General features: G+C 52.9%; 1 protein-coding gene across 1 annotated transcript in view; it reads left to right on the top strand.

Annotated features, from left to right (window-relative positions):
- Positions 1-12,596, top strand: part of CHRNA7 (cholinergic receptor nicotinic alpha 7 subunit) — a 66,167-nt gene that overhangs the window by 43,322 nt on the left and 10,249 nt on the right. The window contains exons 5-7 of the mRNA XM_045824980.1: positions 6,837-6,916; positions 10,735-10,902; positions 12,092-12,286. Of these exons, the coding sequence (XP_045680936.1) occupies positions 6,837-6,916; positions 10,735-10,902; positions 12,092-12,286 (443 nt within the window). The remainder of the gene's footprint in view (positions 1-6,836; positions 6,917-10,734; positions 10,903-12,091; positions 12,287-12,596) is intronic.

Genomic DNA, 12,596 nt, shown 5'->3' on the forward strand with positions numbered 1-12,596 from the left:
TTATTGATAAGAGATGAGAGAGAGAGACAGAGAAACATTGACATGAGAGAGAAACATTGATCAGTTGCTTCTTATTTGTGCCCTGACCAGGAATTGAACCTGCAACCTTTTGGTGTATGGGACAGTGCTATAACCAACCGAGCCACCCGGCCAGGGCTCCACCATCCCCTTCTTACAGCCTGTACAAAGCTACATTTGCACGTCTGCAAGCTTGCGTCTGGCTCTGAGAGTGCTGTCCTCTGGCCACACACAGCCCTCTCTCTCTCACACGTTCCCATGACCCTGTGGCTGACAGCAGAGTCTGGGGCGGGGACAAGGTATATAGGACAAACCCAGGTGTGGTGTGATCCAGCCTGTGAGGGCTCATGCTGTGCTAATCAATGAGTCACTGATGAAATAGAATTAATTTTCTTACCAAGTGTCTCAGGTTCCCCCAGAAGTCCGCCTAAGACAAGGGCTTCCATGCACGTAGTTCACTTGGGAGAGGAAGCGAGGTGGGAGGGAGGGAGGGAGGGAGGGAGGGAGGGAGGGCAACACAGAATGCATTCAAAAGCAAGCCACTTCTGTGGGCAACGTGGCCCGTTCCCGAGGGGGAGCTCAGGGTGACTGCCACCGCCTCTGACAGGGGTTGACGGCTGCTTCCAGGGGTCAGCTCCACTCACCTGCCCCACACGTGGACTGAGGGGGCTTGGTGGCCAGGGCCCCCCAGCCTCAAGCAGGGAAGCAGGCGCTCACAGTCAGCAGCTGTCAGGGCCCTGGGCGTGGAAGGCACAGCTGTCCACGCAGCCGGCCACCGCACACCAGAGTCACACACTCAAGGTCCACGTCTTCCCCCCAGGGCGGGTGGGAGATTCGAGCCCAGCTCTGGGTGGGGAGCACAGCCGTGACCGGAGAGGCAGGGACAGCATCCCAGGACTCAAGGGGCTTCCCAGCCCGAAGCAGGGCAGGCAGGGGACAGAGGTCACGGAGAAGAGCTGGGATTGCGCCCTTGTGAGTGGCAGCAGCCTCCCTGAGAGCTGTGAGTGGTCCAACAGTGTGGGCTGCCAGCAGGGGGCCTTAGCCGCTCTGCCTGGTCCCCCCTCTCTACAAAGCGCCCCAAAGTCGGCATGAGCACCCATCTTTACCAGGGCGGGGAGCTGGTTCGGGGAGCTGGTGCTCAGAGCCGAGCAGCCACCTGCCCCAGGTCAGCCGGCAGAGTGGGCCTGGCTCCAGAGTGTCATGGGCCTCGGGCCGGGCCGCCTCTGGTGTTGCTTCTACACATCGCAAGTGGGACTGTTCTGCAAGTTACACAAAGCGAAACGATTCCTCTGTGCAGGTCCCTGCATCGGCTGGGCTCTCAGACCTCCTCTGAGAGCAGCTTCTGAGCTGCAGCCTTTCCTCTTCCATCCTGGAACGGGTGATCCTGTCCCTCCCCGATTTCCATCCTGTGGCTTCTCAATGATCCTTCCATGGCCTCTGACCTTCACCTTGTCTGGCACTGAACCCCTTGTCAGCTAGCTTGGAGAGGCGACGGGCAAGCCGCTGTGCAAAGGGTTTGAGCAGAATTTCATGGCCAGGGGCGACAGTGGGCAGAGTTTTCTAGGGACGCTTTGCACCTGCATGAGGCTGGCCAGGGCGCAGGGCCAGTCTGCCGGGCAGCCCCCTCTCTGCACCCAGAGGGCGGTGGGACCAATCACGAGTAAGATCACAGCCTTTGGAGATGAGCTTATTGATCTCGGTGACATCAGACAGACAGCCCGCATGACTGGGAGGGTCTGTGTAATAAATACAGGAGACAGGAAGCCGATGGGATGTTCAGTCATCACCACCCGCCAGTGGGGGAGGGGTGTGCAGCCCAGGGGTGGGGCCACGGTCAGCCCTCCCCTCCCCCTCAGCCTGCTGTAGGGGTCCCTGGGAACTTCTACTGCCTTCCGGGGCTGCGCTGTCTTCAACCTACAGGGGAAAGCTCCCTTAGAAATTCATCTGAGACTCGCAGATTCAGGGGACAGACTGACAGCTGTCAGAGGGGAGCGGGGTTGGGAGTCTGCATGGAAAAGGGAGGGAAGGGACTGAGCAAAACCCAAACTCACGGACGCAGACAGCAGAGTGTTGATGCCCAGAGGGAGAGGGGGTGGCGGAGGGGGAGGAGGGGTGAGGGGGGATACGTGGTGAGGGAAGGAGACAGGACTTGGGGAGGTGAACACATAGTACAGTGGAAAGATGATGCATCATAGAATTGAATGCCTGGAACCTATGCAATTTTTTTTAATGTTCACCTGAGAATATGTTCATTAATTAGAGAGAGAGAGAGAGACAGAGACATCAATGCGAGAGAGAAACATTGATTGGTTGCCTTCTGGACACTCCCTGATCAGGGATGAAACCTACGACCTTGGTGTGTGCCCTGACCAGGCTAAACTAATTTTGATTGGATTGGATTTGAATTGAATTCATTGGGGGTTGGGGTGACATTGGCTACTGCAATTATCTAGGTTTCAGCCCTGGCCAGGTGGCTCTGTCGGTCGGAGCATCGTCCCGTCCACTGAGGGTTGCGGGTTTGACCCGCCTGTAGGAGAATGAGGAGACCCGTACAGTCAGGCGTGACAAGGAAGAAGCACACGCTACACACCAGTGTACACTGTCAGTGTGTGCTATTTGTGCAAGGGTTAACAATCTGACACCAGGTGGGGGGCGTGTCCAGGTAAGGCGGGGTCCTGGAGTACCTGGCCTCGGGAACTGGGGAATTGGGAATCGGGGGAAGGAGTCTGGAAGCAATTATTTTTACATCTTTATCAGGAGGGAACGGGCTCTGCCTTCCGTAGCCATCGATCTCTCTACCTGGACCGGTGGGAAAGCCCAGGCGGCTGGACCCTTGGCGGGCCTCAGGTCAGACTGTCCTGTGCTGGGAACCCCCACATGCGCAAGACCCCAGCGGTGTGGATGACAGCGCTGATACTGTCCCCTCCCAGGTCCTTGCAGGGGCTTTGGCCACTCCTGTGCACAGGGACCCATCACCCCCAGCCTCAGACAGCTGTGTCCAGACTCAGCGTGTAGGAGCAGCTTTTCCAAACAAACCGCATCTCCACCCTCTCGGTCGAAACCGACAGGAGAGGGGCATCAGCACGTGTTCATTGTAAGAGCTTCCTTCCATACCATTTCTGCATAACGGTCAGTTTGCCCAGGGGAGAGAGCCCTACCAGAGGCAGCTCGGACATTAAGATCTGCATTTGGCTAATGATGATGGCAGTCTGGCCTCATTTATCTCGGTTTTCTGCTTTGCTTGAGCCATATCGAGAAATCACTGAGTCACACAGGTAAGCCATTGCTAATAGTAACAGGTTTTTACCTCGTTTTGGTTTTGTTTTTTTTTTACCCATTTGTCTTCCAGTCTCAAGGGTCTCTTCAATTAAATTGACCCAATGGTGTGCAGGAAGAGCTGGGAGGAATTTTTTTTCTTCCTCCCAGAATTGAATCACGGATCTGACCAATGCCGGCGGTCCTCGTTACAGACCCAGAAACCAGACGGGAAGAACCCAGGCAGGAAGCAGGCAGAGCTGTGCGTCTCCCGGGCCGAGCACGCCTCCCACCTCGGGTTTCCGCGGTGCAGCGGCGGGACGCGTGCTGAGCCGGGTGCAGGGTCTGCGCTGGAATCGTCCGCGGGAGTGTGCGTTTTCCAAAGGAGCCGTGCGAATCTGGGATCCCACGGGGTGGCTCCCTTGCCGGAGGTGCAAATATACGCCCATTCAGGGCAAGAGGAGTTAGAGTTTAACTTCCACCCGGAACGGAGTTCAACAGGCCACGCGGATGAATACACCGGTCGTCTCTCTCCGAAGAGTCACAAATCTGTTAACAGTCGCTGGAGTGTGTTTGGACTTTTATTAGGAGTTCTTAAACATGAAAAAGAAACTCTGGGAATCGGACACTTGCAGAAAGCATCTCCGCAGATGGTGACGGTTCCAGGGAACCTGGTTTCAACATCGCGCCGTGACCCGGAGGGAGGGAGGGAGTTTGTAGAGGTCCCTGTGTTCAGCTGTTGAATGCCCACTGGCTGTTTATCATGTGACTCGTCAGAACAGTTGGTTGCTGCCCTGGCTGGTTGCTGCTCGGTTGGTTGGAGCATCGCCCTGTACCCCACCAAGAGGTTGCGGGTTCGATTCCTGGTCAGGACTCATGCCTAGGTTGCCGGTTTGATCTCTGGTTGGGTGCGTGCGGGAGGCAACCGATCGATGTCTTTCTTATCAATGCCTCTCTCCCTCTCTCTCAAATCAATTAAAAAAAAAAAGTTTGGTACAGACTGCCGTCAAGCAAAGATTCCCATCCTCAGCCCACTTCCTTCTCTCTGCTCTGTGTGTGTTTGGAAGTAAGGAGAGGCTGTGTTCCTTCATCTCAAATCCCTATTCTTTTGTGATTAATCCTAATCTTTTATGATGATTCCTTAGCCTCTTTCTTCTTCCTTTAGGCTTTGTTGGATTTTTGTTTCATAGTCCAACCATGACTTCCTTGTACAGATTGTTTCACCTGGAGTTTCTGGTTGCCTTTTTTCTTTCATATTACAAGATTTAAAAAAAAAACAAAAAACATATCTTTGCCCTGGCCGCAGGGCTCAGTTGGTTGGAGCGCTGTTCCCTGCACCAAATGGTCGAGTGTTTGACTCCCGGTCTGAGCACATGCCTAGGTTGTGGGTTCGATCCCTGGTTGGGGCACATACAAGAGGCAACTGATGGATGTTTCTCTTTCACATTGATGTTTCTCTCTCTCCCTCTCTCTTCCCATCCTTCTCTCTCAAATCAATGGAAACATGTCCTTGAGTGAGGATTTAAAAACAAAACAAAACAATGTCCTTAATCAAGTCCATGGTGTTTTCCAGCATATTACTTATTCTCCACATTGGAACCCACTCCCCTCTCCCTAGAGACCCCTCATATCCTGCTATACTTTGGCCCCGCCCCTTTTCCAGGCCCCCTGTACCCCTCATCATCAGAACCCCATTTCTTACTCTCCAGGTTCAGTTGGACAGCTGACTCCCTCTTACTCAGTGCTCAGCCTCGTCTCTCTGGAGCTGATCCTGAAGTCCTTGACCCTGAGACACAAGCCCTCTGAGGACTCACTTCTGGGGAACGCCATTCCTTGCCCTTCCTCTGCACTGGTTCCTTTTCGGTCTAGGAAATTTCTCTGTGTGATTTCTTGGATAATTCCTCTCTGCCTCTGTCATTTTTTTTAATCCTCACCTGAGAACATGTTTATTGATTTTAGGGGTGATGGAGAGAAAGAGAGAGAGAGAAACATTGATTGGTTGCCTCCTGTATACTCCCTGGCCAGGGATCAAACCCACAACCCAGGTATGTGCCGTGACCAGGAATCGAACCCACAACCTTTTGGTGCGTGGGACGATGCTCTAACCCACTGAGCCACCCAGCCAGGGCTCTCCAGCTCTTCTGCTGAGTGAGCTTCCCTGGCCTGTACTCTGAGCCCCTCATTGTCTCTGTTCTACGTTCCTTCTCTGAGTTTTACCAGCCCAACCTCTCAGCCACTCACAATAAAAATTTATTTCGCAACCCATGTTCGAACTCCCGGATGGCTTTTTGGTTTTCTAAATGCGATACGCTCTTCCCTTTTGGGGAGAATGTGACTTTTCTGAGCAGTAACTTTTCATGCCTTTCCTTGACTTTGCTTCTTGGATCTTTTTCTGAGTCTGTCTCCGATGGCGATGGCGTCTGTCACACGGAAGGCTGTTCTCAACTGCCTTTTGATCTGAGTTTTGCATTTAAAGACCCGGAGGACTAGACAAAGCTGCCGCAGGCTCTGCAGAAAGTGGGAAGACCTCGCCAGAGCTCCCCCAGGTGCTACAATGAATGCAGCTCTGCTCTGTGGTTCCAGCCTCTCGATCAGCAGCTGCCTACGTTTCTTGAGACAGTTTACTTTTTCAAACTAACGCATAGGGGCTGTGTTCAGAGGGTACTCGAGGTTTGCTGTAGTCAGACGTGATGAGACCTGCAGGCACAGGAGTGTCTGTCATGAAGGAAGACATCTGTCATACTCAGAGTTCCCCAGCATCGGGAGGCGCAGGACAGGCAGGGCCCCACGGGGAGGTGCCAGGGCCATGCAGGAGGCTGAGGGAGGGGACATGGGCAAGAAAGGGGTGGGGAGGAAGCTGGGGATTGGCTTGTGAATAATTCTGGCAGACTCTGGGGCCTACGGACTGTCCTTAGCTGTCTGGCACGTCGCCCTGGAGGATGAGGGCACGTGGAGAGTGGCCTGGAATGTGGGACCCCAGCAAAGGAGGTGCTGGGGTGGGGTCTCTGCGTTGGTCAGTGTGTATTTGAGAGCTGCACTCGTGAGCTGCTGGTTCGCCACATCCAGGAACTGGCTAGCCCTGGCAGGTGAGGAAAGGGGACAGCACCCCCCTCCCACCTGACCCCGAGTCAGCAAGGCCCCAGATGTGAAAGAATACAGAAAACAAGACATTTGTTAAGTACCTGCCAAGAACGAGCCTTTCGTGGTGCGGAACCAAGGCTTTGCGGCGTGTGCCCCACCCGGTCTCACCTCCTGCTCGAGGACTGAATTCCCACCTGCCAACGGCCTCCTCAGTGGTCCTTGGTTCCAGCTTTGCTCAGAACTTTGTTTTAGATGCACACACAAAAAAAATCACCGTTTCTATGAAGTGGGGGTGGGTCCTGGCCCCTTCAGGCCTGTCTGAGAAGATCTCTCAGGTCAGCTGCAAAGCACATTTCCAGACCGATACTGGGGTGGCCGGAGAGCACACAGCAGCACCTGTCCATGCTGCTCAGACCGTGGCAGGCCGGGCCAGAGGGTGCCAGGGGCGGTCCCAGCTCATGAAATCCTCTTCCCATTTGCAGTGCTGATGAGCGATTTGACGCCACGTTCCACACCAACGTGTTGGTGAATTCTTCCGGGCATTGCCAGTACCTCCCCCCAGGTAAGATTGCTTCCTTGGTCCCCCTGCAGAGAGGCGGGCTGAGCTTGGGGTGTCAGTCCCGACGGTGCTCCCATGAGCTGTGGGCTAGCTCTGAACTCCACGTTCGTGGTGCTCTCCAGGTGTTGCAAAAAGACACTGAAGATGCTGAGCTAGCCTTTTGAGTGCAAGCATGGAGGAGCACTTGCCTGTTAGATCCCCGATCAGGTGGCTTCAACAGCGAGCTCATCGGTGACTCAGTTCTGAATGTCTCCTCTCCCTTAGCCAGTCGATGGTTAATTGCTTCCTGGGGTCCATTCTGTTCTCACCAGCCCATCAGCCGTGCAGATGCCCAGGGCCCTGGGCTGCTCTGTGACTGGTCCATGGCTCTGGAACACGGCTTTGTGGCCTATGGGTAGTAATGGGATTTTTAAAAAAAAATCTTTAAATGATGTTTCTAGGTGCCCTTTTCCAGGAGGATCTCCTTCCCACTGTGACTGATTCATATCCTGCTCCCAGGCGGTCTGCAGCCACTGCCACCTCACCACAGCCACACACACTCCAACACACCCCTCACGTACCACCTTCACATTGCATTCCGCACACGCCACACCACACACGTACCACACACACTCACACACTCACATACACGCTCACAGAATGTGGTGCCTCAGACTGTTGTGAAGACCGAGGCTGTCTTTAGCCACAGGAGCAGGGTTCTTGGCCTTCCAGTCAGCTGTGTCTACGTGCTGGCCTCCATGGCCCCGGGGCCTGCTCAGCACCAGGCCCTGTGCTGTGAACACTGAGTCCCCCTTCATTGATTGACAGGAGTGGGTGGAGCTGTGTGGCTGGGGCAGCGTGCCCCCCAGGGAAGCACAGACAGACCAGGTGCTTCCGGCCCATTCAGCTAAGCACAGGCAAAGCATGTTCTGGGCATGCGCTTTGACACCGAGACTTGGTTACAGAATAGCAACTTGGGTTTATTTTCATTGCATATTTTTATTTTTAACAGCTTTTTTTTGATGTGTAACAAATTCGCATACACATTATCTACCCACTTTAAATGCATGAGTCAACACTTTTTAGTAAATTCACAGCATTGTGCAACTATGACCAAAATCTAGCTCCAGAGCATTTTCCCATTCCCCCTAAAAAGGTCCCTCCTGCCTGGCTGCAGTTACCCCCATCCCCACGGCCAGCACCCAGCAACCGCTGACCCACCCTGTGTCACAGTGACTGTCCCTGTCCGACCATCCCATAGAAAAGGAGTGACCCCTTTGCACAGCCACATTTTCTACAGGTGCTGTGGGCCGGGGGCGGGGGGGGGGGGGCAGGCAGGTTCTAGCTCTTTCATGGTGGGTTTGATTTCCAGGTCCCTGGGAACCTTGAACAAAATGCTCCAATTATATTGAAGGGACCGACTCCAGGGGACCGGAAGTTTATCAGCTTGGTTGTGGGGTCTACGTTTGCAAGGCTGCTGAGTCCCTTCCGACATTCAATTGTTTTTCTTTTAATCTGGTGGCAGAAACTTACTGGGACCCCAGCTACTGTGCCTTCCACAGCCTTTCAGTGTTTCCGGGCGGGCGGGACACATGGGCACCGCTTGCTGAGCTGGCCTTGTCTGCTCTCCTCTTGGTGGCTGCCACCGGGAGACTCACCCCCAGCTGGTCCCAGCTGGAACCACCCTTTTCAGTGGAAGCTCTCGCTGGTGCCCAAGCACTGGCCCTTGGGTGTAAACCTAATTACTCCTTATTCTCTTCTCCTTTTTTGGAAATGTTTGTGTTTTACCCTTTATCAATTGTGTTGCCTTTTTCTATTGCATTGTAATGGTTCTATATGTCTGCTGGGTATGATCACATTTTTTTTTTCTTGTTGACACTGTTACAAATATCCCCCATTTCTTCCTTTGTCCCTCTCCATGACCCCCCCCCCCCTTCCCTCTGGCCACCAACACAGTGTTGCCTGTGTCCACGGGCTTTGCTTCTATGTACGTTTGTTCTTTGGCTAATATCTTCCAGGCCCCGCCCCCACTGCCCTTTGAGACCCGGAAGTCTGTCCCACATGCCCACGCCTCTGCTCCTATTGTGTTCATCGGTTTATTTTGTTCGTTAGATTCCACATAATGAGTGAGATCCTATGGTATTTGTCTTTCTCTGACTGGCTTATTGCACTTAGTACTATATTCTCCAGGTCCATCCATGTCGCAAAGCGTGAAAGTTTCTTTCTTCCTTTTTCTTTTTCTTTTAACAGAAGATTAGTCTTCCACCATGTAAATGTACCACAGCTTTTTTTATCCACTCATCTGCTGATGGGCACTTGGGCTGTTTAATGCTGCTGTGAACATAGGGGCCCTTATGTTCTTTCCCATCCATGTTTCTGGATTCTTAGGATACATTCTCAGAAGTAGGATTGCTAGGTGAATCAGCAATTCCATTTTTAATTTTTTGAGGAAACTCCAGGAATTCAGATAACTTAAAATTACCTTCCACGTGTACTTCTAGAGAACCAAGCGTTTTCTCCATTTTTAACCCCAGGAAAACACTCACCCCTCTCGCCAAACACACACTTTTCCAAATTCTGTTTGGGAGTGTATCATCACTTCTGCCAGCTCCTCCTGGGTTTTTTTTTTTCCACAGCCTCCACTTTTGTCATGTCATTTAGAATTTGAAGGTGTGTGTGCATGGTAACAGCGCATTTAAAGAACTTCTCATTGTTTGCAGAGACCCCTCAGAGCAGGCTTTAATAGAGCATGCTGGTGCTGCCTTGAATGTTAAGACACTGAAGCTTCAGCTGAATGTTTCACTGGAGACTTTCTTAAAGACTCTGCTTATTCTAGAAGGTCCAGCTGCAGTCTGGAGGAGCAGTATGGGCTCTGCCCACACTCGGTGGAGAGGCCCTGGTGCCCTCATTGCCTCCTCTTCAAGGGGGGGGGGACAGGAGGGCCAGAGAATGAGTGCACAAAGCACTGATCAAAAAGACAGACAGCCCTGGCCAGATCAGATGGCTCAGCTGGTTGGAGCATCGTCCCACGCACCAAAAGGTTATGGGTTCGATCCCCGGTTGGGGTGTGTACAGGAGGCAGTGATTGATGTTTCTCACATCGATGTTTTCCTCTCTCTCCTTCCTTCCCTCTCTAAAATCAATTTTAAAAAAATATATCCTTGGGTGAGGATAAAAAAAGAGACATATGTAGCATCGTAAAGAAGGTCGTATTTAACTCACCAGCCTTTTATTGAACGAGCAAGGTTCTTACTCCTCGAGGGGCGGGCATCGTGTGTGGTGAACGGCACAGGAGGCCGGAGACCAAGGGGTGGCTGTGTGTTCACACATCTTTATTTTTAACATGTTCCAGCTGCACGGAGGTGTGGTTGACCGATTGTGGCGTGTGATGACAATATAAACACCGTGAAATTGTTTCCACAATCAAGATAATCACACAGCTGTCACCTCACACCCTCACCTTTTTATTATAAAAGATGCTTCAGATCTACTCTCTTAGCACGTCGCGAGTGTACGATACTATTAACCGTAGTCACCATATGGGACATCCAGCCCTTCGCACTTAGCCGTCATGTACCCTGGCAACCACCACGCAACTCTCTGTTTCCACGAGTTCAGCTTTTGTTTTTCGAATTCCATGCATAAGCAATACCCTACAGTGTCTGTCTTTGTTTCACTTAGCATAAGGCCCTCAAGGGTCACCCACGTTGTGGCAAACAGCAGGATGTCCATCATTTCAAAGGCTGAATAACATCACGCATAACCCGTGTGTGTGGTGCAGTACACATGCGTGCATGTGCATACACACGTGTGTGTTCTGACAGCACCGGTCGCCCACACAGGCATCTTCAAGAGCTCCTGCTACATCGACGTGCGCTGGTTCCCCTTCGACGTGCAGCAGTGCACACTGAAGTTCGGGTCCTGGTCCTACGGCGGCTGGTCCCTGGACCTCCAGATGCAGGAGGCGGACACCAGCGGCTACATCCCCAACGGAGAGTGGGACCTCATAGGTAGGTGCGGCGAGGACGTGAGACTCACTGCCCCGAGGAAACCGCTTTATTCCAGTGCTTGCTCAGAGGTTTGGGGCTTTTTTCTCCACTCCGCTTTCGGGGGCAGGATTCACGGCACTCTGCGGCCCCCTCTGTGATTTACGGGAAGCTAGAGGATTAGAAACAAAAGCAATTAGCAAGTTCGGTGCTTCCCACAAGGAGCTCGGTAAGATACATTCCAACAAGCCGGCGCTAGTACAGGCGTCCCTACGTCGTTTGAATCTACTCTGTCCCTAAAGTCACGTTGGACAGCAACCCGCAGGCCATGGGGACCTACACGAGGAGATTTTATACAGAAAAACAATCACTGCATTTATAGTGGTGTAAAGTGTACAAGACACAGGGTCCGGCAGAAGCGACCCCTACTTGAGTGTGTTTGGTCAGGTAAGGACATGGGTGCAGTGATTTATAGTTCTAATTTGAACGTTTCACCTAAAATGTCCTGTGGTGTGTTGAGCATGATATGGCTCTGTTACAGAATCATACGCTTGTGATTTTGTAATACAAAGGGGCGTTATTTGTGCTGGACCCCGTGTTATTTATAATCACGGTGTCTCAATCCACTCGGCTGCTGTAACAGGAGACTATAACACAGACTGAGTGGCTTATAAACCACAGACATTCACGTCTCACAGTTCTGGGGGCTGGAAGTCCAAGATCAAGGCACCCGCAGATCCAGTGTCTGGTGAGGGCAGCTTTCTGGCTGGAGGCGGCTGCGGTCTTCTTGCTGTGTCCTCACGTGGCAGAAGGGGCCCACCAGCAACCTGGGGTCTCCTTTCTGAGGTCCCTCATCCCGTGCCTGAGGGCTGCGCACTCCTGACCTAATCCCCTCCCAAAGGTCCCACCTCCTAATGCCATGACACTGGGGGTTAGGGTTTAATATATGAATTAGGGGGTGGGGCACAAGCATTTGGTCTGTAGCACATGTACTTCCAATCCATCAAACAATTCTGCTAATTTGTTCACCCATCGCTAAGACACTTCCAAACAACTCTTGGATAAAACAGGAAGTGTTTATTCAAACATTGATTGCCCAACTTTTTAGCACGTAAACTTCTCCATGGCTGTGTTTGCGTGTGCTACGCATTAAACTGAACAAACAGGGTAATGTCACGTAAGTGATAGTTCGCCTTCTCCCCTCCCGGTGCAGGCATCCCGGGCAAGCGGAGCGAGAAGTTCTACGAGTGCTGTAAAGAGCCGTACCCCGACGTCACCTTCACCGTGACCATCCGCCGCCGGACCCTCTACTACGGCCTCAACCTGCTCATCCCCTGTGTGCTCATCTCCGCCCTGGCCCTCCTGGTCTTCCTGCTCCCGGCAGACTCCGGGGAGAAGATCTCCCTCGGTAAGTGCCCATCTTCGGTGGGGGTCTGAGACCGGACGGGAGGATGCCCCACGGAGTTCAGCACCCCGGACAGCGCCGGACGGGCGAGGCTCTGGGTGCACGCAGGGGCCGCAGGGCCCAGGACGGCACCCTGAACCACAGGCTGCTGGTGTCAGTTCTGTGTGGTTGTCAGGCCCTGCTGAGGTACCACAGCACCCTATGACCCTACACGGACCGTGGGAACCCCCAGGGAGGGGCCCTTTCTCCCCTCCTGCCACCTCCTTCTGCCTTTTGAGAGCAACCAGCCAGCATGCGCCAAGTACAGGAAATA

The sequence above is a fragment of the Phyllostomus hastatus genome, unplaced genomic scaffold (genome assembly GCF_019186645.2).
Source record: "Phyllostomus hastatus isolate PE091 unplaced genomic scaffold, TTU_PhHast_1.1 phas_scaffold_555, whole genome shotgun sequence".
Lineage (NCBI taxonomy): Eukaryota > Metazoa > Chordata > Mammalia > Chiroptera > Phyllostomidae > Phyllostomus > Phyllostomus hastatus.